This window comes from Aquila chrysaetos, chromosome 10, assembly GCF_900496995.4.
Source record: "Aquila chrysaetos chrysaetos chromosome 10, bAquChr1.4, whole genome shotgun sequence".
In the NCBI taxonomy this organism is placed as follows: Eukaryota; Metazoa; Chordata; class Aves; order Accipitriformes; family Accipitridae; genus Aquila; species Aquila chrysaetos.
In genome coordinates, this window is record NC_044013.1 from 34,484,432 (window position 1) to 34,511,926 (window position 27,495).

Below are 27,495 nucleotides of genomic sequence, written 5' to 3' on the forward strand. Positions count from 1 at the left end.
TAGCAGTTCTGCCAAGACCCTGCTGTAATGAAGTAGGCAAGAGAAACAAACTCATTAATTGTACTGCTTTTTTGGTACTTCTGTACAGTTTAAAGTAGACCACAGAGCCAGCAAGCACACAGCAGTACGTGCTAGGCAAGTGTTGCAAACTGCTCATAAGCATCCAGCACCTGCATACATATAAAAAGTAGATTAAAGAACACAGAGATAAATGAAATAAAGTTAGTTATTCCCTCAACAGCTAAGAAATGCTGTTGAGGAGAAAAGAAGGGAGGAAAGGGCAGAAGATACACATACTGTGTGGAGTACTAGTGAGTGAGTGCCCAACCTTTGGCCAGAATTAGCACCCAACAACCTCACGTTCTGACCAGTGACTCAAGGTTTTTCATTAGAGATTATGTAATTGTTTATGCAGTCTGTATGCAAGCACAGGTGAACAAAACCACCAGGATTCCTCTCATTTAGAGGGAAAAAAAAAAAATTATCTCCCTTGCCTTAATACCAGTTGGGAATAAAACAGACACACACAATTTTTAGTGCCCCGAACACCATAGCTTAATTGATCATCAGAAGCTCAGGCATCTCAGCACATTGTTGTTACAGTAAAAAATCAATGACTAGAAACCAACACCTTAGTATTTTCCATATCTTGTTGTAGGAAAGTCATTATGGAGAGATCAATGTTTGCCCTTCCAAACACTATTACTCAGGTACGTTGCTTGGTACTTCTGAGTTACAAACTCCTCAAAAATTGCAAAGGAAAAAAAATGTCTCATCTCCTAACACTATCACATTACATCGCTTTTTGTCCTCCCCCTTCTCTTCCCCGTCAGAGAAGGAACTAACACATCCAAGACAGAGCTGATCAGAAACTGCCAGTTTTAATAAGAGCACTGTAGCTGTCAGTCACCAGTGGCCCTTGGGTGTTTTGTTTCCTGAACGTATAAAAGATTGTTATCCCAAAAGCTAGTCAGCATTTCTGGCTGCTAGACGGAAATAACAAGACTATTACAAAAGTTTTAACATTAGTATAGCTGCAGCAGTATTTGAGTTCTAATAGCTTAACACACAAACACATGCAATGACCACTCTTTATGAGCCACATTGGTGCATTAGGAATAATTTTTCCTTATTGCATAGTAGGTTTCCTAACTTACACAGTCAGCATTTATTAGTAGTGTTGCAATTCTATATTAATTATTATTTAGCACTGACAATGCCTGGAACTGCACAAAATTAGTCCCTGCCCCAAAGCTTAAGCAGCCCTGATTCACTGTCCCATAACCAATATTTCATACACCAACCTGCTCAATTACTAAAGCTGGGATAGTAGTGTAGCTTGGTCAGCTGATGTCACATCAAATTATTTAACTCGTGCTGCTTGGGACAGCCAAGTCGCAGTGGCTCTAGCTGGGACAAAGTTTACAAGCACAAGCCTGTTGGAGAAAACCACCCAACACTAAAAGCAATGTAAAAATGAGGAAAAAAAAGGCAAAAAAAAAAAAAAATAAAAATCCTGTCATAGTCTCACATTTTCAAATGAAAAGTCTCATTGAAGAGGTATACAGCAAGAGCACACAGTAGTTTGTAAACTTCCCAAACTGCATACCTGGTAGCAAAACTGCTAAAGGAACTATATATGCCAGCATAAATGCAAAACGTCCAAGGTCATCACTACCAGACAGGCACAAATCATGAAATACAGAGGTGACAGGCAGAAAGAAATGAAAATTGCAAACCAACAACAGGGCAAGACCCCCCCCCCTTTCAGATCTGTACAGCTTTGTTGGCATACTCTCCCAAAGAATCACTTCTCTGAAACAAGAATATGCAGAGAGAGCAGACCATCAAATCATAGGACAGCCATATGAATCAAACTTAACCTTCGGGTAGGTTTAATTCAAGCCCTGCAGGCTTCACACAGACAGAAGTCCTGTTGACTCTGTCAGTTCACCCACTCTTCTTGTTTTCCATGTTGCCAAGAACACAGGGCTCACGTTCTAAGACAATAATGACAAGTTTCTAATAGAAATAAAGAAAATGGGAAGCTAGGAAACAAATAATTAACTGTGTTCAGTTATTTACATAATTATTGGCAGAAGCCTGAACAAGGAGTAAAATAGATTACTGCAGCTTTGGTTCAATGCAGCCTTAAAATAAAAAAACATTATCACATGCCAAGGCTGAAAGGATTTTCATTCCAGCATGTGGTTCCCTCGTTCTGCCAGCCAAGCTCCAAGCTGCTACTGCAGCTATTCTCCATATAAACCTTGATCTTTTCCCTCTGCTGTTCTCTTCAGCCACTGCAGTTGCTGGCCACCAGCAGAAGCACAGGAAAGGTATTAAAAAAAAAAAAAAAAAAAAAAGCCTGTAGGAGATAATATTGCTCACCAACAACATAACCCTGGTATGTTCATATTGCTGAAGCCTGAATTTAGGTCTGGCAAGGCATGAGTTTTTCTTCTGTATTTCTTTCCCTTCTCTTCAGCTAAAATTGCTCAATGATTTCAGTTGTGGAAGAAGATGAACAGTTCTGGAGAAGGAAGATTGATATTTATTCCCTCAAAAACAGAAATACAGAATAGGTGGGAACAGCTACAATGCTCTCACGACATACTTCATTGCTCTCTAGAAGGATCAGCCTGACAGAAGAACTCAATGCCTTATTCTAACATTTTACATTTTGAGAGATAACATGGTGGTTCCCAGCCATGTATTGTGTGGAAGCTTTCATGAAACACATAGCATCATGAAGAGTGGAAAGAGACCACCAGAGGGTCCTGAATAGCTCATTCAAGAGCCATCCAAAAGAAACCTTCAGCCACTCCTGACTGGCAACAGGTCCAAAGGAATGACCTCAGAAGTGAAGGATTCTACATCCCTTCAGTCATCCAGGATCCCTTACATTCTCACTTTCCTGATTATTTATACTGTTGTAAAACTAGAAGCACGGAAATTAGTGTTCCCTCCCTTTCACTTCCTTTCCCTGCAACCCTACAGAAATAGCTGGGTTACATAAGACAGAAACACCCACAAAATAACAATGAAAACAGATGTGTCAAAAAAAGAAAAAATGTGTATGAGATGCCTTCTATGCATGCCAATTCTAAGTAAAGTACTTGTCCAGTCTATGAATAGCGTGGTGAACTATTTTAATGGTACCATACTCAAAGGGAGGTTCTAGTAGTTAAGAGCTCAGAACTAAGGGTTTGGGGTTTGTTGTTTGTTTGTTTGTTATTTTGCCTGTACCTGTCTCAGATTTGCTTCTTGACTTTCAGACCAAGAATTCCAGACCAGTTCACCAAAAATGCAATCTTCAAGACAGGTCCATACCAAGTTCTGTACCCAAACTTCTCTGGAAACCACCAGGATTTGTTCACCTCACATACCTCTCTGGGCTCTGAGTCCAGGCCCATTTTGTTCAACTCCCATTAACTTCCATGGCACCTTAGGCACTTCACAGGTCCTTTGTGGAACTCATTTTGAACATACATTATTTTTTTTCTAGAACACTCATCACCTTACATCCATAGTGCCAATTTTCAGAAAGCTCTCTCAGCCAGCTGAAGGGCATCATCCTCCATCATCGATTCCCAACAGACATCTTCATGCTTTCTCCTGTGATGCTCATCGTGTTTGGTAGATGCTGTCTGTAAACACTTGCTGAAAGCTACCACTGTCTTCGCTCAAATCCCTCCTCACTCTTTGGATACACTGCCTACCAAATAAGTCATATCTGCTTATCTCCTAGAGCCCCTTACACTAACCAGTACTGTCTCTTGTCTCCTTCAGACTCTTCCATCCGTGGCCCACAGCTCTCTAATATCTCTTGACATATGTGAATTATAAGTACCTTGGGTGCACCATCTGATTCAGTAGAAGCTGTACAATGATGTCCTGGTCTATAATACACATAAAGCAATGATGATGCAACCAAGCAACTCAGCAAGAGTTCTGATCTTTGAATTTCCTAATTTCTATCTGTAAAATAAAATTATGATTTCCCATTGAATCTCCTGAATAGGTACCATGAGCCTTTATTAACAGTTATAAGGAACCTCAAGACCTTTACAAACCTTACTTGATTCAGGCGACACGTTATAACACCTTTCAATTACAAGTTCCTCAGCACTTGAAAGCCCAAGCAAGAGCTATGGGATTTCATATTAGGGGAAAAGTCACCAGCTTTTAACAACATCTATTGAACTTAGTAGCCCACCATGCTACCTAATGGGCAGCTTATTTGCTTCTGATGTATAGTCTACCAGAAGCAATAAAGAATAAATGTATAATAAATAGGAACAACTATGAACAAGTTGACTGATGGAATTTAACCTTATTACAGCTTGGCATGGTATTTGAAAAGTCCTGAAGGAATAATTACAGAATTCCCACACTTTTGACCAGAGAAGCTTTTCCACACAGCTTCTGAGATTGACAATCTCAGAGATCAAGGGACTAGTAAGATCATCACATTACTCTTAAGAACACACTCAATATTTATGAGGCTCTTAACTCCATGTAATAAAGGCCACATTCACTGACTGTGATGACTTGGATGCTTTGGGGATAAAATTAATCAACATGCATGAAAGAGGATCTCAGAGTCAAACAGGAAAATCTGCACATAATAACAAAGATAGTAACTATCTGGCAAACCTACATCACAAGGAAGAAAAATACTATGATTAAACATAATAAGACTTCACTTGAAATGTAAAATACTCTGGAACAAATCCTGCCAACTCACATAAGAACCAGCAAACAGGAAGCAGCCAACTAGGCAATAAAGCCCATCACAGAGGGAAAACACGATGTTAGAGAACTAGATGCTACTACACAGTCCTTGTTGTGCTGCAGAATGCTTTCTATCACCTGCTTCTGAAGTGCATGAGGTTCAGTCCTCCTAGCTTCTGCTCACACCGCAGTACTTCTTGAATTTTGAGCCAGTAACAGGTACCTATTGTCCAAGCAAAACATTGTCGTCCTTTTGCAAATTCTAATACGCGTGAGCTAGTGGCACTGCTGGCTCAAGTAGGTTCTGTCAGTATTCTTTTCTAATATTTTCCAACATTACGCTCCTTCCACAGCTGAGTCCTAGGTTGAGATTAGCTCAACAAGAGATGAAAAACGAAGAGCTTGTACTGCCACTTAATGGTTTCCTCCCTGCAACTATAAGCACCGAGCATAGTCTTGTTACAACAGGGATAAGGGGCTCTCTTTATCCCATTACATATATGGGATCTCAGACTGTATGAAGATCATTCAATACGAAACATGCTATGAGGTAATATATTACTATCACAAATTTGAGCTCACAAGTAAAAAGAAGCAGTTTTGGCTTACAACCTCTTGAATGTCTTTATACTTGAGAGTTAGTGTTGAACCTTTCCTAACCCTTCAGTTATAGCTTGTACTACATAGTTTTAAACTTGACTTTCAACTTTCAATAATCATTTGCATGTATGTATCTTCAAAGAATGGTTTTTGATTTGCAACTATGTTGTAATGAGAGGCTAATTAACACAAATATGGTTATTAGCAAGTTACAGACATTTACAGGACAAAAACAGCAGACCAAAGCCTATGGCGTACTGTGTTAACAGGGATAGAGAACCTCAAGGATGAACTAATACCAGCCAAAACTCTGCCACTAACTACGTTACCACAGACAAATCGCCGACACTCTACAACTCTGTTTCCCCTTCTGTAGTGGGATAGTAAGACTCGTTTACTTTGCTGGGTAGTTCTCCAGCTTAATTAAATCATTACCTTTAAATTAAAGGCACTCCAGAAATGCCAGGAAGTAGCGTCTGAATTAGAAGGTGGAGGTGACACCCTAATGAAGCAAGACTATTTTCATCGTCAACAGCAGGCATAGTAAAAGGTCATCCATGGCATAATTGTGAAACCACATTCCAACCTTCTGAAGGTAAGATGACTTTTCCCAAAACTTCATTAAGGAAGAAGGTATGTCCCAGCATCACCAGATGGCTGAAATGCTGTCGTTTCACAGGTAATCTACAATGGTTTCATTACTGCTAGTTCTCCCTTTTCCTTACTCTTTCCTTTCCTAATAGCAGCAAAATATCACGGCTCTTGAAATAATGCTTTTTCCACAGGCAACTGTTTTCAGTATGATCAAAGACCTATTAAGAAAATTGCAGAGGATCATTTCCCTTCAAGTCAGTAATGTTCAGCACAGAGTTTTCAATCTTTTCTTTAGAAGAGCCACAGCAGAGGCACTCCCACTTTTTGTCTGGGACAGCTTCTCCCAAATGTCATTATATTTTAACATTCCCCATGCACAGTGGAAATTTCCAACTCTGTGTAAACATAAGGACATTATTGAAACATCCACCACTACTGCACAGGCTTTTTATTTTTAAAGTATTGGAAGGAACTTATTCTTAAGCTGTAAGAAGCAGGCCAGTCCTCAGTGGAGGCCCAGTTTCATCATGTATTCCCAAAAGAGCTGCAACTTAGTGTCAGATGTGAAGCTGTGTGTGTCCTCTATCTCAGAAACTGCACTGAAGCTCTGTCATGGAACATCCCAGATACCAAAAGGCACATCCCATCCTAAATTCATTTAGTCCATACTGGGAAGTCATTAAACCAAAACTAGGGAAAAAGGCAGCTACTTCCTTGTTTGTTGCAGCTGAAAAAAGATTACCCATGAACAAACCATCATACACACTGTCTTTGTATCCAGAGTGTAAACACCAAGAAATATCACTTTTGCTGTTTATTTTTTAGCAATGCAAAAGCATTTGCTTTTTACTTTTAGGAGCAAGACGTGCTACAGGAAATGTCAGCCTAGTTCTTTCCATTACATAAGATCTCCTTGTGTTGACTGGATGCGTATTATCTAGCTTCTGTGTGGTTACGTTAGAAAATAGTGGAAGATACCCTGGGAATTACATTTGCAACAAAGAACTCCATATATGATCTTTTTTTCTAGTGACTAAATATAAACTAAATCTATACTTGCATACACTTATATATATACACACTAAATATATACTTGCTCTTTTTTATAGTTACATTTGTAACCAGGAAGACCAAAATGATTGCAACCAAGTTTTCAAGTAAGATAGAAGATGTACTTGTAGTATCGTGCCCATAAAACTGGATTCTCTGTTTGCTTGTGTCTGTCTGTCAGCTGCCTACTAATCACTTTTGAGTCCACTGATCTGCTTTTGACTAAATTTGACAGCAGGAAGAAGTCCCAAAGCTCCCAACACTTTCATTTAAAAAAAAAAAGGTTGGGTGGAGGAGAGACTCTTATTAAGACAAGAAGAGAAAGGTTAATGACAAAGGTCAACTCTTATTTGACGTCAGAGAACCCACAGGAGGGATAACCCTAGAGACACAAATCCTCAGAAACCAGTTTCCATTGGTACTGCTGCTCTTCTAACACTTTTTTTGAAACAGAACTAGAACCAGAAATTAATTCCAGTTCTCACAACAGTTCACTGGCCTTAGGTAAATCATAACTTCTGATGCTACTTCCCCTGCCATAACGTGGCTAGTGTTAAACTCCCTTATGAGGTTGCTGCAACAATTCATATTTGAAATGTACTTTGAAGGTCTGCAGAGTTGTATTCACTAATTATTACCTGTCTTGAGACATGAGCTGAATATTCAAAGTGCTAGCTTGATTCATATGCAAGTGCACATCACATAAGCATGTGGTGTGCACTAAGACACAAAATATAAAAGGAAAGATTGCTTTTAGACAAGGCTTTATTATAAAGTCAGTTTTGAGCTCAAAACACATCATTTTCATTACCACAACTCTTCTATTAAACTGGATTTGAATTATTCCTTGTTTTGGATTAGCACTTTATAAAACACCAGTTTGAAAAATAAATACCAATTGACAGAAGACAAAAAGGTCATGCAAAATTTCATTCTGTCCCCAAAGAAAAGTCTCATGTCTGGAGATCTTAAACCTTTGAAATCCAGCTGAATGTTAACAGATAAGTTCCACAGTACAGTTATTGAGCAGTGTAAAACCAGAGCTCATCCTAGAAATACTGGCAACCATAGCACTGGGACTGGCAATACTACATCACAGTAGGCAGGCATTTTTATCCTCTGTTTGATCAGGCACTTTCCAGCCTTCCCGGAAGTGAAGATGCTTCTCCCTTCTTTTGCCAGAGCAACCCATGCCTTCTGTTCTTGCACGCAGAAAAACCAGATGACAAAGGTCTTGCTTAAAGTACTAGAGCAAATAGGTGAACAAGACAGTGATTTTAAAAAAAAAAAAAAAAAAAAAAGTGTGCATGAGGGGGGAGATGGCTTCCTGAAAATGAAACTTTCCAAACATTAAAGGAAAACGGTGCTTTGTGGTAAAACTCTAGTAGAGAGATTCCTATTTGAGGGTGAGGGAGCAAACTACAATTTCCTTCAACAATAACAGATCAACCTTGCATCTTCAAGCTTCTTCCTGTAACACACCGACTACCAACCGAGTACTCAATACTTCCTAATACTGGCCTTTACATTTCCTGAAGGCGCAAGCCCTGTCTAAAAATAATAATAAAAAGGCCACAACAGTGTCAGCTAAATTTTCGTTTTAATCCCTCCCATCTCCCTACCCCAGACAAAACAAAGCCAACCTGGCCAATTTATTCTGACAACAGTGACTAGATTTATGTCCCTTGCACTTGTTACTGCCCTACAAACATGCATTATTTTAATGCAGTATAAGCAAATGTCTGATTTGTTTAACACCACATTGAGTCCTAGTGATTAAAATATGTATATGCATAGAGCAAAATTTATACATGCACAAACCCCCTTACAAGCTCTGAAGATAAAATTATCAGTATTGCCAAACACAGAATATGTATTATATTTTAATTACATGAGACAGTTGAATACCAACAAGCCTACTTCATTTCTAATTAGAAAAAGTTCAGTAATCATCTTCTTCCCTGCTGTTATTGCCTGACAAGAATAAATGAGGAGTCCCCTCTAGGGACTGTACAGTAAACATCCTAACACACATTTGTTTCAGAGCCGAGCTTCATAGTAGTAGTAATCACCGAGGCACATAGTGCCTTTCACACAGTACAGCTGGTAAAACACATCCGTCGGGGAGTGCATGATTTTAAAATGTTTACCTCAAGAAAACAGACGCTTTGCAAAGTGCAATGCAGCTGCCTTGCTGCTCCTTCTGCGTATCGCTCCACCGCTCGCCAGCCAGCAGAAACTATCAGGCAGCTCTGTTGTCACCTACTTGTGAGTTCTGCAGAGAAGGGACCCTCCTTGGCAAAGGACTGAAGGACAGCCTGGTTTTCCAGGCTGGAGGGACTCAGCAGCAACAAAGCAAAGGTGATTTGCTTCGGTGCGATTTTCACCCACGGGAACAAAAGTGACCGCGTTCCTCTATTTCGCCCGTTGCCCAGCAGACGGTATTTATCTGACAGCAGCTGCACCTGTCACCCACAGCATTTATACTATTCATAAGATCAATAACGCTTCTCCCATCAGCCCACGAAATCACATAAAGTAAGCTCCGCGTTCGCCAGCGCTACCCGGCATCAGTCCTTTCTGAACCCCCCCCCCCCCCCCCCCAAACATTTACTCCGCCATCGAGCCGAGACAAACAAAGGACACCTCCTTTTATTTTCGCTAAAATTCGGACAAACTAGAGAACAATACCGGAGGGTCTGCACAATGGGCTCCAGCCGCGGCCGGCCACACCACATCCCTCACGACTTACTCCAGCCCCGGCGCGGCGAACCGGAGCCCCCGGCCCGGTGGGCGAGCCCCGCTGCCCCCCCCCCCCCCCCCCCGCCCCCGGGACGGCCCTACCGGGCGCTGGGGAACGGAGGCGGCTGCACCGTGCCCGGGGCAGAGGCTGGCCCCGCGACGGCGGGGGACGCCTCCCGCCGCGGCGGGCCCGGCCGCCCCTCACCGGGAGGGAGGCCGAGGGGTGCCCTCACCTGCCACCGTGTACCGGTCCAGGTAGTTGAGCACGTTGCCCACGCTGAGGATGCCGGCGGCCGCCACCCGGGCCCGGCCGAGGCTCGGCGCCTTGTGGCGGGCGGCCGGGCGCTCGGGGTGCTTGCCGGCCGCCGGCGGGTTCATCCTGCCGGACAGGGTCTGCACCTCGCCCTCGGCGCCCCGGCCGCAGCAGCCCCGCTCGCCGTCCTCCTCCTCCTCCTCGTCGCCGGCTCGCAGCCGCCCGCCGCAGCCCGGGCTGCTGCCGGAGGAGCCGTCGCTTTCCAGGCACATCATGGGCTGCGGGAGGCAAACCGCGGCGCGCAGGACCCCGCGCGGAGTGACCGCCGGTGCGCGCTCAGCGCCGCATCCCGCCGCCGCCGCCCCAGCCGCCTGCCTGCGGGACCGGCCGCCGCCGCCGCCGCCTCTGACAGCTGCCCGGGCGGGGCGGGGCCCGGCGCGGGCTCCGCCCCCGCCCCCGCGCGCCCCGTCCCGCCTCAGCGGCCGCGCGCAGCCGCGCGCGCCCCGCCCCGCCCCGCGCGCGAGCCCCGGCGGGGCAGGGGGGTGGGTCTCGTGAGGCCGCCTCAGGCCGCCCCTGAGGGCCGGCACCCGGGGGGAGGCCGGGTCTTACCTGCTCGGCGTCGCCAGCGGGGCGGGACGAAGGCATCGGTTCCCCGTGTCTAGCGTGAGTACTCTGCAGGGCGGCGCGGCGGGCTTAGAGCACGTCGGTCGGCAGAATTGCGTGGTTAGCTGGGCAAAAAAAATTACCAAACGCAAACGAGGACTCGGGCGATACTGGCTTGTCTCCAACGGTAAACTCCACGTGGGCCACACGGGCCCGCCCTCAGCTCTGGTTACCAAAAAAATCTCCTTGCCCACTCTCAACCCCCAGAACCGCCTACAGTCACCAAAAGAGTGCTGTCAGGGAAGGGGCGATGGTACGAGGCAGGGCGAGGGCACGCTGGAATGTGCTGCCAACCTCGCAGCTTCCTGCTCGGCCCCAGACAATTCTCCTATTGCACAGAAGTTGCTTCGGGAACAACATGCATCTTCAAAGGAAGTAAAATTGCCCCACAGTTCCCCCCACCGAAAAGTTTCATCCCGCTCCCTCTAAAGTTCCACCTTTGAGCTAAGAACGGCCAAGAGAAATTTCATTTCAAAAGGAGAAGTCTTCAAAGAGATAAAAGTGTTCACAATCAGAGTGGCTCCAGCCTGTCGTACCTGTAGTAAAACTACAAAAGCTAACTAAAAACAGAGAAATAAAATGACTGCTTGAGAGCTCACATGCACTTGCCCAGGAACAGTAGGTTACAATTTCAGATTTGTCTCAGTTTGTTGATCTTACCTACGAAACTGTATCATGATTAAAGCCTTTGTCTCCAGGATACAAATTTAAACAAAACCCCCGTCACCTACCTCGGAGGAAACCAGGAAACCAGAGTTACTCACAGCACAATGTGGTGTGTGTTTGTGCTTAACATACCTGGCTTTGTCACACCCTTTCGACAGAGTCCCACCGATGACACCAGGGCCAGACTATGCCAGTAATCTGGTGAGATACTGCAAAAGGAACCCCCAGGATGCTGCCGGTGAAAAGGGCACTTCCCGGTGAGTCAGCGTGCGATTCAGTACTGTTCAAGTAACACGCCGCCGCCGTTGAGGAAAGGAGCGAGCACCGCTTCTGATGACACACGGCACTCCCAAATGGTGGTAAATGACAGTTTTATGTTGAGAAGAGGTCTGCACAGGTGTTCCAGAGCTAGTTTCAGTAACACAAACAACATAGCTGGATTAACATAGGATAATGTTCTGGTTGACTTGTCGAAGTCTAGGGAATCATTTTTTACTCCATAGCAGCATCTGCAGTTCAGATGTGACTGACTGCACGGCAAAGGTTATACTAACAAAACTGCTTCTTCACATTCCCACTAATTTCAGAATTCAAGTGGTGTACATAATATGGTCGTTTGACAGTGCTCACCCAGAATGTTATATAGCCCAAAAGGGAAAAAAAACAGGGTAGAATTGAAAAGAAAAAGAGGCGAAAAGAGGAGGAAGCGAGAGAGGAAAAAGGAGGAGGAAGTGAGAGAGGAAAAAAGAGGAGGAAACGAAGAAAAGAAAAAGGAGTGAAATGGCTTCACAAAGACTACACAGCTTGCCCAGCAGTGGAGGCAAAACTCATGTGTTCTTTAAGTTAGACATATCAGGCACTAAACACAGCTGAACTACAGGTTCAAGGAGTTCCACAGAGACCAGCCAAAGTATCCAGGAGCCCTCAAATGTGGATGGTCTGCTCCAAAGTCTATTCCATTCTTTTTTCATGGCTTGGGCTACCCCTGGGCTCTGCACACAGAAAACAGTATTCAGAAGATGCTAATGAGATAAAAAGGTAAGGCAAAATTAAAGACCTTAGTCTTACGGATCAAATTGTTCCCCTGAAAGCAACTAGGGAAGCAGAGTTTTCTTAAGAAATGGAAGTTTAATTTCATTTCTTTCTTTTCATTTGTAACCAATACCAAGCACATAAACACAGCTTACTGCACATTAAAATAACTGCCTAAAAAGGCTGGGGATTGACTTCTCCAAATCCCCTCGATCCAGCAAGTCCCCAAGAAAAGAGAAACCAGCCCAAATACCAACTTACTATTAAAGGTCAACATATATGCTCCAAAGCTCGGGCAGGCTTCTGATGGCCATTGAACATGGAGCAATGCAGGACCAAGCTGAAGGGGCTTGCAAGAGCATCCTTTTATTTCTGACACAGAGAGGAGTTTCAGCTCAGAGACATCTACAGATATAGCACAAAGAGTCATTGATTAGGCAGTTAGTTACACGGTCATGCAGGGTCTTACAGCCAACCCTAACACCTTCAACTGTACATGGAAACTGACAGACAAACAGAGCAGATGCCAGTGCATCCATGTCATGAGATTTATGTAAAGGAAAAGCAGAGGGAACTGGAAAAAACGTGATGGAATTGGCTTTACTGGCAGGATGATTCATATGACTGAACTGCTAAAATCACTGGTTACTACCTCTTAAGAGAAACAGAGTAGATTCTAGTTTAGAGACATTGCTGGGTTTTGCTGTTACAGGTGGTTGAGAGGCAATTTGATTGCAGTGTGCAAGTTCTATCATGGGGAGAAAAATGCCAGTTCTAAGAGCTCTAATCAAGTGGGAAAAGGCATAGCAAGAACCAGAACAATGGCTGAGAGCTGGAGTTAGAAAAATCCTAATGAATCATCTGGTTCACATTTGTTACAGAGTGATTATCCTCTGGAACAAAATGCTAAAGAAGGGGTGTGTTCTCTATGCCTTTATGTCCTTGGATCCAGGTTGATTGCCTTTCTAGAAAGTGCATTATTGAACTCAAACACGAGCTATTGCACTCCACACAGAGAGAACTGGCTGTAATCTGATGATATAAGAGTGAGGCTAGATGGGTTAAAGTCCTAGCCCTGAAGATAGGAGTTCTTACTCTGCTTACCAAGCACACAACATTTTCTGCACCCACTTCAGTTGCTAAATTGATCTGAGCATAGCCCCTAGGAAAGCACATTACACAAACCTAACCTTGAAATGGTGATGGCAAAACAGTAGCGTTCTCACAGCGCTGGTGATAAAGATGGACAGCATCTTTCTAGAAACTGGTGATAATGTGTTCTGTCTAAAAGCTAGGAAGCTCCCTCACACTGGGAACACTACCAAGAGGTGTGTAGATACAACTAAAAACAAGTCTGAACTTAGCTAGCTCATCCTTCTGCTTCTTCCTGATTATGCATGTCATCTCTGCTCCAGAATGAGCTCTGGCCAGTTTTCTGTAGATTCCAGCTAACAGATATTAGCTGGGGATAAGAGAATCAGCAGCCTTTCCGCAGAGAAGTAACGCAGCCTTGGGCATGTCTCTAAAAGCAGCTCAGCCCATACCCCATCACTGTCTTGTCCCAATGGCCTCAAACACAGATGTGCTGTATGGATGAGACCAAGTGAAACCATGCACAAGTCCTTAACCATGCTCTGCTGAAAGGTACTTGCAGACATCTTGCTGAGTGTTCAATGAGGAAAAGAACAAACTCACTTGTTAGTAGTCCTGCTCTCTCCCAGTGCAGTCAACAGAACTTATCCCTTCAGGGATTACTTTCTTCCTTTCATTATTTTGTTAGTATCTTAAAAGCTTGAAAATGTTTATTTTATTTTATCCTAGTCTGCACTTATTGATTTTTTCCCCCGTCTAGAGTTCTAGAGGTGGTCAGTATGAGCAAAAGCACTTCTGTTTGACAACAGCTATAATTTGTCTTTGAGGAAACAAAACCACATTTGCCAGTGCACCAATATTAACTACGGTGACATAGTCCAGTAGCTGGTCCATGGGCTAGACCTGGCCTATAGGAAGTTCATGACCAGCCTCCCACCTTCTCCTCCACGGGGCAATGGTTGATCCTGTGATGCTAGGTGCCAGCAACTGCCTTCTCTCTCACCTCCTTCCCCCTTGCCAGCTGTTGCTGTGAGGGAAAGGGAGGAGGGGACTGTTTGCAAAGGGGAATGGTGGGTTGGACCACCCGTGGAAGGCAAAACCAAGACCTGAGCCCTCTTGATAACCAGGTTGGACCTTACCTAATCGAAGGAGTTACTACAGCCTGAGGAACTAGACCATCAAGAGGACATCACATTGCTGTTTTGGAAATAATGAAAATGAAAAGAAAATGCCTTTCCACCTCTAGCCCAGCTTACTTAGAATCCAGATTCCTTCTTCAGTTAATAAAAACCTTGGAAAAATCACTTTTTGTGCTTCAAAAAGTCACAATAATCTCTAATACACAACTGTCAAAGGACTGGAGTCTCCCTGAAGTAACGCTTTCCCAAAATGTACACCAGTCTAGCCACCACTGTTATCAGGAGTAGTAACTGCCTACAGTAGTCTAACATGTTAGACTGTAAATAATTATGACTCAAAATTACTTTTGTCCTTTTCCCATGTTTGCTTAATCTGGTTCAAAATCAGGACTCAAACACAGGGACACACACACAGTCTCTCACTTAAGAAAAATAAAGCTACACAGAACACCAAACTACAGGATCACAAACCCCAGATTTTAGGTTATCCAAATATATGCCTTAACCTGACCAAATTTTATGAAAGGCGATATTGTCAGGTGGTCATCAAGGCTGCAAGAGTGAAACACAGGAGAATGACAGAACTCTCTCTAGCCCTACCCATTCTTGGATTTCAAACAGATTGCAGCTCTGCAAGAACAAGAATAACAACCCTGCAATTGCACACCTACATTCCCCATTATGCCCACTGTATCTCCTGGCTTCTTTTTCCTACAGAAACTTCTTAGCTGAATTAACCTGTTACTAACAATTGATATTATGCAGCAGCATTTACAAGCTCGTCCAGCTCAGAGGTTTCTTGTGTGAGATGCTGTACCAGGGAGACCTGCTGAGCATCAAGCAGGTCTTCCAAAGCAGTGAAGGGGGATACACATAAGCATATACTTCCATCTTTTCCAGCAGTCACTCTCTCAAACAGACTCTCTACCTTAAACTACCTAGAGACACCAGCCTCTTAATTTAGCTATTTAAGGTGTGTGTTCAATGCTCAGTGATGTGAATAAGCCCCTGGTTATCATCCTTTTCCCTCCACACTCATATATGACATGTCTCACTGAGGAGAGCTTTGGGCACTGGTGCACTAAAACCTGTTTGTGGAGGGTGCCATCTGCACAGAGCAACAAGACCAGACCATGTCGCCTTCAGAACAATTTCATTAAGCAGAGAAGATATGAACAGTGCCCCAAGATGCACAGAAGTTTTAAAATCTCTCAGAAGGCAAATTAGGCTTAGTCTCAATGTTGAAATATAGTGGTATTTAATTCCTTGAATTCAACAGAAACATGATGGAGGCAGAGGCAGTGAATCAAAGGAAAAATCTATAAACAGAAGCTGGCATCCCAAGGCCCAGTTCCTTTCTGACCCTTGCGCTGTAGTGCTTGAAATGATAAATTGGAATCAGAAGAAGCTCTATTTCTATGAAAACATTTAGCTTTTGCAACAATACGAGCAGCTGCTCTCACCCTCCTCTACAATCCTACATAAGTGCCTGAATATTTGATTGTGAATTTTTCAGTTACAACATTTGTATAGCATTCCAGCCTGCCTGGCATATATCTCATGCCAACCAAAACTGAAAAAAAAAAAAACCCAAACCCAAACCCCAAACCCCTCCAAACAACTCCAAAACACCTAGCCCTCCCCACATCCAACAAGAAAAAACACATGCAAACCCCAAACCAAAAATCTACAGGCATACCAGGCTGCTCAGAATCACAGTATCCAGAGGCAGTTGGTACAACCGGCAACCACCACCACTGCACTTCGCAGTTTCTTAGTGAATGGCCCTTGATGTTCAGGACTCTTGAATGTAGTGATCCATCTCCAAAAGTACTGACCTCCATTATACTCAGAGGAGTCTCAATGCTCCAAATAAATGGAGTTTGTGGTCTCACCTCAGGTCCCAGTGGGGAGTACAATTACTAGTATGCCACATTTTTGGCAAGTTTTGTTCCACGTTTGAATGAAGGATGTTGAGCCTGAACTACTGCCTCCTCCCACTAGAAGAGTCAGATTCCGCAGATGATAACATGCATATTTGCCATTAGCGTCCCACTTCTCAGAACAGCTAAATACTTGAGGCCTGATTAACTAGCATTTAAGAATCCAGTGTGGAATGGATAGTTACAGAAATAGCATTCTTGCACTACCCCAGCATTTTAGGAAGGGACTGCCAAGTCCATGTGGGAGCAGAGGAATACCAAAACAATAAGGACAGACCCAGCAGTTACCAATTTATAAACAGCTTCCTGGCATCTTACAAAAGGGCGCAAGCCATGAGAAGGGGATCCTTACAAAAACAACATTAACAGAAACGGTTCCACTGTTTGTTTTTGCCCACATGAGGACAGATAAAAGATGAGGTCACACAAAGTGGAACAGGCTGAAACGGTACAGCTCTAGCTGCATGGTTTTCTCAGTCAAGTTTTCTTAACTCATTTCAAGACCAAATTTCCTCGATCAACTTTGAAAATTCCAGCTTAAAACTAGCAGCTGTAATTAAAGCTGAGCATCCACTATCCCAGACATTGTCCCCAAAATTACAACCCCAGTCTTATAACCTCATGTGTTTTATGTTAATACATCATCAGGGTCACTTGAATTTATAGTACTTCAAGTGGGCTGAAGCATTTGCAGTTAAAACAACATCTATAGCCTCAGCACCTGAAGGGCCAATCTGTGCTTTCAGAAGAGGGTTTTATTTTATTTCACACTTAGTAATTTTCATGCCTTTTCAGCATTTACAGTGAAGCCATTTAATTAACAACAGGATATTGGCGATGCACTCTTCTGGACTAACAGCAATTACATTCTTGAACTGAACAATTGCCTACAATTATACGGGACAGGATTTCACAACTAAGTATATAGGATGGAATGAACCAGCTATTATTCTTAGTAGTTCAACAGTTCCAATCTCCGAAGTCCACACTGGTGACTGGTCCACTTGATCAAACAAAACAGAACATGAAGGGGTTGCTTCACTAGTGGATTGCCCTGTCCAGCTTGTAAAGAGACCAAGAACATCAGTCAAAGAGCTCTTTGTATATCACAGCAAATTCTATACCATGAGCATTAAAAAGAAAAAAAAAAGCAAAGTCATTCTTCAAAGCCAAAGCACTACTCCAAAATTAGAAAGCTGAGCTAGGTTTCTACCCAAGGTAATGGTGGTCACAGGTACTAGTGAGATTCTTTGAAGGGATCACAGTTTGAATGTAGTCTAGATCAGGGAATTTAATAGCAATTTGAAGAAGAACATCCAAATTATTCTGAGATCATTCATGTCTTAAAAGGAAAGAGGAAGAAAGAGGTTCTCAATCCACTGCCTAGTTAAAGTAGCATGGAGTAGGGGGTAGGTAGATTTGAACTTAAGCTTATCTTTTATGGGATGGAGAGTAAAAGTGAGAAAAAAATCAGTGAGATAGATGCAGAGTAAAGGGACATGTGCTGCCAGTTACAAAGTTAACTGCAACTCTAAATTATTAGCAACTACTACTTCTTAGTTCAAGCAATCTTGTGTCCTAATCAGAGAATTTTTAAATTAGGCTTCATTTTCAACACAAAGGGGAACTGATCGCATAGCTACATGTTAGTTGTGATTCGCATAGGCATGCTTACACCTGGATCATCTCTCTTCTATGCAAATAGAATATAGCCAGTGAGTAATTACCTGACCGGTGTATAGTGCTTGGTGTTTTGAGAGGGACTGTTTCACAAAGCTGAAACAGTCATGAGTCCAATTATTCAAGAGAAAAGTTAGAGAATGATAACAATCTAGGAAGCCACTCATTTACTGAGAAAGAGGCTATAAAAACCATACTATTACCATAAAAATGGAAAATTTTGATAAATTGGAATCTAGAAATAAAAAAGTTGATAATGAAGCAAAAAGACACAGAATATTCTGTAAGCAATATTTTCATTTTCAAGTCTATTTTAACATAAGAGTGGTGTTGACAGTATACTACCTCATCATTAGATAAAAGGGTAGAGCTGTCAACAACAGACTATGCTGCAGTCTGAAGCTACTAAGACCTAGACACTTTTAAGTCAGAACTTCAGAGATTGTTAAAAGAGCAGGATGAGGGCTCTCTGGTCTGCTGACATGAGACATGCTGATAACTGTTAACAGAGAGAACTTCCAGGAGCCTGGAGGGATCCTCATGTTGTGCCAATATTTTATAAACATAAATATAGACCTGCCAGCCTGGCATCAGTCCCGAACAAAATAATGTAAGGGCTGACATGGGACTCAATTAATAGAGAAACAGGGGGATCATATAATTAGTACCAATGAACAAAATTTTATTAAAAGGTAGAACTTGCCAAATTAATTTGATTTTTATTTTAATGGGATCAAAAGTTTGGTTGCCTGCTGAAAGGTAGCAATGCCACTGTAATGGACTTTTGCACAACACTTCACTTAGTATTATGTGACATGCTGATTAGGGATCCACAACAGTTCAGACTTACACATTAAATGAATTAAACCTGGCTATATAACAAGTCACAAAATGTAATTATAAGTGGGGCTGTATTACTAAGCATATTTCTGAAGGAGTCCCTCAGGAACTTTAGTTCTGTTTGTTTTAATACATTGTTAGCAACAAGGAAGAAAGCAGTCAACAACTACGTTCCAATGCTATAGCATTTAGTAAATAAGGACAGCAGAGATTACTGCTGGAATGATCTTGGTCGCTTGACAGGTTGGAATAATACGTTTTAATGTCTAGGAACACAGACCATATGTCTTACAGGACAAAGGATTTTACTCTGGAAAGCAGTCACTTTGAAAAGGCAACCTGGCTGACAGTGAAAAGTCAATTAAACCTGAGTTCCCAGTGCAGTCCTGTAGGCAAAAGGGCTGTGAACACCGCAAGGACCTGGAGTAGGAAGCAAGTGATATCACCTTTCGGTTGTGGTGTCACATCGACTTCTGACACAGCAAGTACAGTTTTGTTGACTACCACTCAAGAAGGCTGTTGATAAATAGAAGAGCACTCAGGAAACAGCTGCAAGAAAGATGAAGGGACTGGGAATGATGTTTTATAACAACAGATTCAAGAAGCACAAATGGGTTCAGATTTTTAGGCCAAGGGCTGATTTGCACTGGTTTTTGTGCGTATACATAGGAAAACTAATTCAGTTGTTACAGAGTCATCTGTGTGACAAAACTGTAAAAAACGCCCTAGCCCAGCTAGAATGTGAAGCTACATAGATACAAACAACAAATAAGATGCATGTTTATTAATAATGAGGATAATTAGCTGGACCAAGTCATCAGCAATTGTAGCAGTTCTACTTTACCAAAAATTATTCAAGTCAAAATTACATATTTTTCTAAAACCTGTGTAGTTCAAAAAGGAGATAATTTACAGAAGTCTGTAGCTATAAGATACAGTCTATCGGATTACAATAGCTAGAAAAGGTCCCATCTGCACTGCTAATCTGTTTTTACATATAGTCAAACTCAAGTGTATATACACTTATGCATATACATGTATATATACATACACACATATACATACACATATATATAAAAATAAGAATAAAACTTAGGGCAAACATTTCTGTTTGTTCAAAAGCTTTTTCCTTTCTGAGCAAGTGCAAAAGGCGGAAAAAAAGAGGCTTTAACTACAGTGGCAATTGGTGCTACTGAAGAGCCTAAATGACAACTGTTCTTATCACTTGCCTATTTCTGTGCTCATTACTGTAAAACATAATGAACCACAATTGATATATGGCAAGAGGGCAAGTTTTATAAGCTTTGCTAAATAACGGAGAATTACAAAGTCAGAACAGAGCTAGAGGGCATTGCTTAAGTGCTTAATTCTCAAGAATACAACAAACTTCTTGGGACTACTGTTTCCAACTAGCTCTTTTTAGCAGCTAATTCTTCTAAGATACATAGATCAGCATAACTACCACTCATCTGAGCTGCCATAGCTGATCTTCTCCAGCCTTATCCTGAAATGTAACCTGCAGCAAGACCAATATGCAGCTCTTACATTCAATCACATAACCATGCAAGCCAAGGCAAAAGGAACAAAGTAATATTATGTCTACAAGTGTAGCACAGGGAACTCTGTCACTCTCCTGCTGTTCAGGGCTATCTGCCGGGACAACTACATCAGAGTCCTACTTTCCTTCAGAGCACCAGATCCCAGACGCAGCTAAGCTAATGAAGCCTCCAACAGATCAAGTCTTGCTACATCCCAGTTTACTAGAAAACTTTCGTTGTAGACAGAGCCTCTCTCTCTCTCTTTTTTTTTTTTTTTTTTTTTTTTCTCTTAATGCAGAGCACTGAACATTCATTGGCAGACTTCTTCACTGTAAAGAGGGCTGGGCTGCATATTGGAAAAACCCAGTCCAGCAGGAAGAATATTGTAAGGTCTCCAACCTGCATCATTTCCTAAAATGACTCAAGCAGCAATATTCACACAGATGTATCCTATACCTTATTTTATGAATTCCACACATTCACCAGCATCACTGTAAAGAACATTAAAAATAAAACCTTTGCAAGTGAGGTCCATGTCTTGCAGTAGAGGATCTGGTTGAATGCAACTGTAACTCACGTTTTCCTGCCATTCATAAGCTGCACAAACTGCCATCAGCAGTTCCTTTAATTGAATTAGAGCCTGGTTGTAGAATCAGGAAACATGTTTTCTACTCCGAGGGGAAGAGAACGTAAAGGGAGAGGCTAGCACATGTTCTTTCAGAATACATATGTTCAACACTGATTCACAGGCACATCTGAAAGCATTGTAGCAAAGTGTGTATTGGCCAGAAAATTGCCCAGTTATCCCAAAAAACCAGAGGTGAGTGGCATTTGGTAAACACTGATGGAGATAACCAGACTCCACCTTAATGCTGCTCCTAAAAAACCAGTTCCATTTCCAGCCACCTAGAAAAAAATTATCATCTCCTGATGGCACCTGGTGCTTTTAATGTCAACTAGTTCAGTTGTATCTGCATTATCCTCTCCATAAAACATGAGGCTGGAAAGGCCTTCCGGGCCTCCATTTTCTAAAACAAGTTTCTTCTCCCCACAGCTCCAATTTGGATACTCTTTTAAAGCCTCCCTGTTCTGAGGATCATAAACTTTTATCTTGTTTCCAGACTAAATTCACTCCTGGCCTAGTCATACCCTTTTGCTCTTTGACTAATGCTATCCTTTGGTTTAAATATGTTTCTCATCCTGTTGTTCATCCCTGTAGTATATTTATAGATAGACTATTGCTCCTCACAGGGTAGACTCTTTGCCTCATAAAATGGGTTCCTAGGATGACTGGGAAATGGACAACCTTTTTGTGTACTTGTGTCAGAGCTAAGAACCTGATGCAAAACTCTAGGTAAGATTTCATTCCTGCCTTGTACAATGCCTTAATACCCCCTTATACCTTTCCAGTTACTAGAACTGCAATTGCATTTTTCCCATATGGCAAGTCAGATCCATCCTTTGACTGGCCCTTACATCTATTCTCCTTCATCTGACTGCACCCAGATGTTGTGTATAGCAGAAATCCTTGTTGATCTCTAGGTTCATAATCATGCATTTTGCTTGCTGAATTTTATCCATTTCAATTCCATTACATTTTAAAATTCTCCATAAATGTAAACCAATACAAATATTGAATAATTATTAGGAACATTGTTACTCACTACCCTAATCTCATTTCAATGCTGCCTGGTTTTGTCCCCTCTTCTCCACCTATATGGTCCTATTTTCAAAGGGCAGTTTTGTTCAAACACTTTCTGCTGCTATAGTCTAGTCCTTTCAGTTTGCTGGAGTGGAGAGTCCTGTACTCAGGAGAGATCCTGGTAATATTTGTACAAGAGCTGGCAAAGAAATTCCAGACCTTTTTCATATTCAAGTATGTTGGTTTCCCTAATCAGTTTTCCCTTTGAAACAGAAAATCTGAATCACAAACCTACTTTTGTTTATCCTTTCATTTAATTTAAATAGAATCAATTTATGATCACCCAAGCTAGGATAATGTTTTTCGGCAACTTATTTATCATATCCTTAAGACTTGCAGGAATCATTTTGAAGTCATATCATCTCTTGTTGATTCAGGCACATTTTGATGAGAAAAATCTATTAGATATTATATCCAGGACTATCTGACCTTACATTTAATAGCATTTTCTCTCCAGTCTATTATCCAGGAGGTTTGTTTTCATGTGCTAGTTCCCAGTAATATATGGCTCTTTAATAACACTACAAAGATTTTATGCAGATATGATTCTATAAAGGAGAGAAGCCTTCTAGCACCAACCTGGCAGAACCTTTTATACATGCTGTCCCCTTCTGGTTCCTTACAGCCTGTCTTGTCATTAGCACAAGACAGAAAGGGGAGCAGTTGTCATACTTGGAATTTTCTGGATAATACAGATGGATTTCAGAAAAGTAATTTACACAACGTCTGGGTTGCAAGGAAGATTGAGAAGTTTGAAATCGCACCTTAAAGTCAACCTTTTATGCTAGAAAAAACAAATAACATGGCACCTGCCATTAGTTCTGTTTGCATGAGCGTTACACTGTGCCACAGCTAGACAACAGCCAGAAGATAATAGCTGTGAAAGCATATTTTATTATCTATTATCACTGTTGATTCCATCTGCAGAACATTTTCTACCATTATGAGAAATAGGCTCAGTGATACCCTTGAATCTGAATATTCAGCTTTTGCTTATAGAAGCAAAACCAAGGCCTCGGAAATATTACTGTTGAAAAAAGCTGCCAGATCTTTCTCTCTGAAGAAACCAAAACTTGTTGAACTGTGAAGTCCTTCACAATACACAAGCCACAGTGCTTTTATCACCACAAAGTAGCTGGCCCTTGATACCACATGAATGTGCTGTGGGTTTTCTTTTCTATATAAGTATTTTTAGCATTTGGGTTTTCCTTGTTTTTTGGTGGACTGAACTCCCTGAGGAATGGAGGGTGAAATACAATGAACTTTCTCACATCTGAGCACCATGGGAATAGCCCTGCCCTCCTCCACATCCAGCCCATGGAGAAGTGTGCCATAAAAACAACATAATTAAGTAACTGACTTCTTAAAAGGCAGCTCTCCTTCCTAGCTCTTGGAAACATCCTCCTCCCACACAAACATGGTAGAGTTGATTTACAGCTTGTTTGGATCACACAGGTAGGAGCTGATTTGCTTTTGTCAGTTATCACTGAGAGAGTGAGAAAAACTAGTTTTATGGGAGGCAAAACCTGAGCTGACTCCAGGCCATAAGAATGCCCTGCTCCATCTAACCAGCTCACTGGAGAGGTGTGGTTTTGGCACAGCATCAGGAAAAATTATACCAGATAAAAAAATGCAGTTCTGACAGACTCCATTGCTGCCCCCAGACAAGCCACTTCACTTCCTTTCTTCCTCCATTCAATAGTCACCAAGTAAAAGTAAAGTCTCCCTGAAAAGGTAAGGAAGTAATACCACTTTGGTGGAAACATGGTAAAAAATGAGGCTAGCCAAAAGAGTGCAGCAAGCCTTTGCACAGATAAATCCACAGAAGGCTCACTTGTTCACAGTCAACTTAAAAAAAAAATATTAGTGTTGTCCCCTACAAGGCCCATACAAATATCTATAGGTTATACCTGTACAACTTTCTCATGCTGACAATCTCCAGCTTATCCATGAGCATTTCCAAGGGGAACTCAATGTCTGTAATCATCTTTGAAGTGACGGTGAGCAGTGAGTTACTCTCTGCTGAGCTCTGATTAGTCTGAGCAGCTGGAAAGCAAATGACTAGGAAAGCTGTCACCACCAACCAGCATGGGAGGTGTTCCCCAGATAAGTGATAATGGCTGTGGAGCCATCCCAGTGGCATTTTACTTCCTTATGTAGGAAATCCAAGGCTAGGGGAGAACTTCTTCCAGAATCATCATCTAGGTTTGTAGCTGTGGGAAGAAGGGATCCCTTCAGAAAGGGCCTACCAGCAACCTGACTTGTCCTTCTGGTCTTTAATAGTGTCAAAGAGCTCCAGGACAGGTGTTCTGCAATAGGAAGATATCTACACATCATGTATCAGGCCTCAAACAAGCAGACATATCTAGCACCATCTGTGAGCCTATTTATTGCAAGGAACCTAAAAGCAGGAAGGTGAAAAACCAAAAGAAACAAAGAGTAACCAGCCCTCAAGGAGCAACCAGAACTGATTGCACTGCAAGACCTAGCATAAGGCTGCCAAATACAGCAGCCAGCCACTGACAGCCCCAGTGACAGCATCCAGACACTCCACTGTCAGCCTGTCCTTGCTAGTATCTAGAAGAAGGGAGAATTCCCTCTGAACAAGCTCTCCACAGGCTGTTGCCCACCTGTTGCGGCATGCTTCTTGCAGGGCACAGCCGCCAGCCCACACTCCTTATACCTTTGGGTGCAACGCTCCTTTAGTCAAGGCCTTTCACATCGACATCTTTACTTTTATTTTTCTGGTTTCTTTTGAAAAGAATTATTTCTGCGTGAGGGGAGAGGCAGCGTATGCATAGTGAAGAGGGCCTGAATCCTTTACCTTTGGGTGCAGTATGCTTCTTGTGGCACTACGATGACACAGTCTGCTCTGTGGGGAGGCTGGTGTTTTAGAGCCCTGAGAGAGTCAAAGCAGGCTACTTCCATGGTACTTGTTGCAAGGATAAAACATTTTATAGCTGCAGATTTACGTACAGGAGCAGAGAAGTAGCCAGGAATTTTAGTTAAAGTGTTTGAATACAAGATATTTGATAAGAGAAACCGCAGAAGAGTCTCACAAAGTTTTGGATGAAGCAGTAACCTCTGAGGAAATTAACCGTGACAGCTACTCCGGGGTGCTAATGGAGTGTCATTGCCATGGCATGCGAAGGAAGGTGCAGCGTCCCGCCCAGTGGGCGTTTGAGGTATAACAAGCCCAGGAGCACGAACATTTCTGTCGTTGCGGCATTTTTACCTCACTGAGCAATCTGGTAACACTTCCAGTTTCTTGAAATTGCCGTGTTGAGGCATCCATCTAATTTTCTATGCTCCTCCCGTAACTGAGTTCATACTGCAAGCCTAGAAATAGAGATAGACTCCACCAAGTCCATGCTGCCCGGGGTTAAGTCTCCTCCTCACACCTCCCAGTATTCACATTACCAGAAAGCACAAGAATGGCCTCCCATTTCCTAGTGGCAGCAGGACTTCAGCATAGCTTGCAAAACACTTTGCAAGTCTTTCATGGCAGGTGCAATAGAAACATTATTTACTACTATATTTTCCTGGCAACTTTCCTAGATCTTCCTTGGAGCAGATGGAGAATGAGCAGCACTAGCACTGAAGCTGTGGGTGCAATCATTTACACATGCCTAATACTACTCTGATTACCAATCACTTCTTTCAGTATGGAAAAGTGTGTTTACCGTTGGTACTACAACAGCCAGAGCCCTTCCCTTACACAGCAACCCAGAAGATACTATTCACAAGTGCTCCCTAAAGCAGTTTGGAAGGGGCTTGTTGCTGCCAGGAGCTGTAAGAGACCAGGTCTGAGAGTTACAGCAAAGGAGCAGTGATGAGGAAAAATATGCGAAGTATTTTCCTCCACCCCCAGGGGACAGGTTGCAATCCTATTACGGTGAAGCAGGGGGAAGCAGGGGAAGAAGGCTTTGAGTATTGTAATCAAACAACCTTGTGGGAACAAGGAAATACTCTTGTTTCTTGCAGAATAGTGTGAGCAACCCGATGCGTTAGAAATACCAAGTCCTCTGTACGTATGACTCACCTTAAAACCCCCCTCCGATACTTTCTCACCCTTCATTTCACAGCCCCTAACAGGCAGTCAGAGCATGTGCCCTGTACATGAGCCAGACATACAGTTTGCTCAACCTGGGAGGTCAGGAGCAGGTGCAGCGCATAATTCATGGGGAATGTTTCTCTGGGTGTAACTGTAGAGTGCCCTGCGTGGCTATGCGCAACCTGGAACATAGGTAAGGGTTTCCTGGATTAGTCCAAATTTCTTGTAAAAAGCAACAGAACAAATAGAAAGGGGGGGAAAAATACTCAAAGCAATTTGAAAATACTTGTATAGTGAAGACTGTTGTCACACCAGCTCAGTCACAGCAATTTAAATGCATATCCTGGTGTATGCTGGCATTCCTTTCCCGTGTGGACAGGGTTCCCAAAGCTAATACCCTGCAGTATCTTGTACCCACTGATTTTGTTTTGGCCATCCCAGCCAAGCAGGCAAGCAGAATACTGGTCACTTGCATTTGAGCCTTTGTGTTTGGTTCTAAGGACAATGGCGGGAATAAACACCTATCTCAGCCTTGAAAAAGGCCAGTGCAAGTTCTGTTCGTGTACTCTGCTTCCCTTCTCCCTTGGCCTCCCTCCAGCCTTTGAAGTAGCAGGTGCAGGTGACAAACTGTCCTTTTGCAGGGAGGGGTGGGACAGGGCATTGCCCAGGTCCTGCATTCCCTTATCACCACATCACCGTGTCTGCTCCTTCAGAGGGCAGGCAGCTCCCTCTCCTGGTGGATGGCCTTCTGCCACCTTCAGCTCATCTACGGACACGGTTGCATGAGGACCAAGATCCCCAGTCCCCTGTCTGCTGCCCACGGGAGCTGATCTGGCAAGCACAGACTGACTTCTCTGCATATAATCAACATGCTCCAGATGAAAAGCAAAAATAGAAAAAAAGAGAACAGAGCATCTGGTAAACGTCTTTCATCTGTGTCAGATAGCCTTCACCCTGCAGTTGAACCTCAGGCCAAGTTAGTTCACAAGTATTTCTAGGTGAAGGAAATGCTTGGAGATAAAAGAGGTGGTGAGTTATCTGCATTTCAATCAGCCCCAGTGAATGGTGGGGCTCCCATTCTTCTCCCCCATACCACCTCTCCCACATATGGTGAAAAACAATCACTACCACGTGGTGCTTCACGTGAATTAAGAAAACAGAACGTGCAGT

At 42.7% G+C, this 27,495-nt stretch overlaps 1 protein-coding gene across 2 annotated transcripts in view; it reads right to left on the reverse strand.

Annotated features, from left to right (window-relative positions):
• Positions 1-10,389, reverse strand: part of LOC115347365 (protein spinster homolog 2-like) — a 141,486-nt gene extending 131,097 nt beyond the window's left edge. Inside the window, exon 1 of one of the 2 annotated variants that reach the window (XR_003925465.1) lies at positions 9,957-10,374. Coding sequence is in view for 1 of the 2 variants with exons in the window: in XM_030028671.2 (XP_029884531.1) it covers positions 9,957-10,251 (295 nt within the window). In the remaining variant the exon portion in view is untranslated. Of the gene's footprint in view, positions 1-9,956 lie in introns of both variants that reach the window. The other variant, XM_030028671.2, reaches the window with a different exon arrangement.
• Between the last annotated feature and the right edge of the window lie 17,106 nt (positions 10,390-27,495).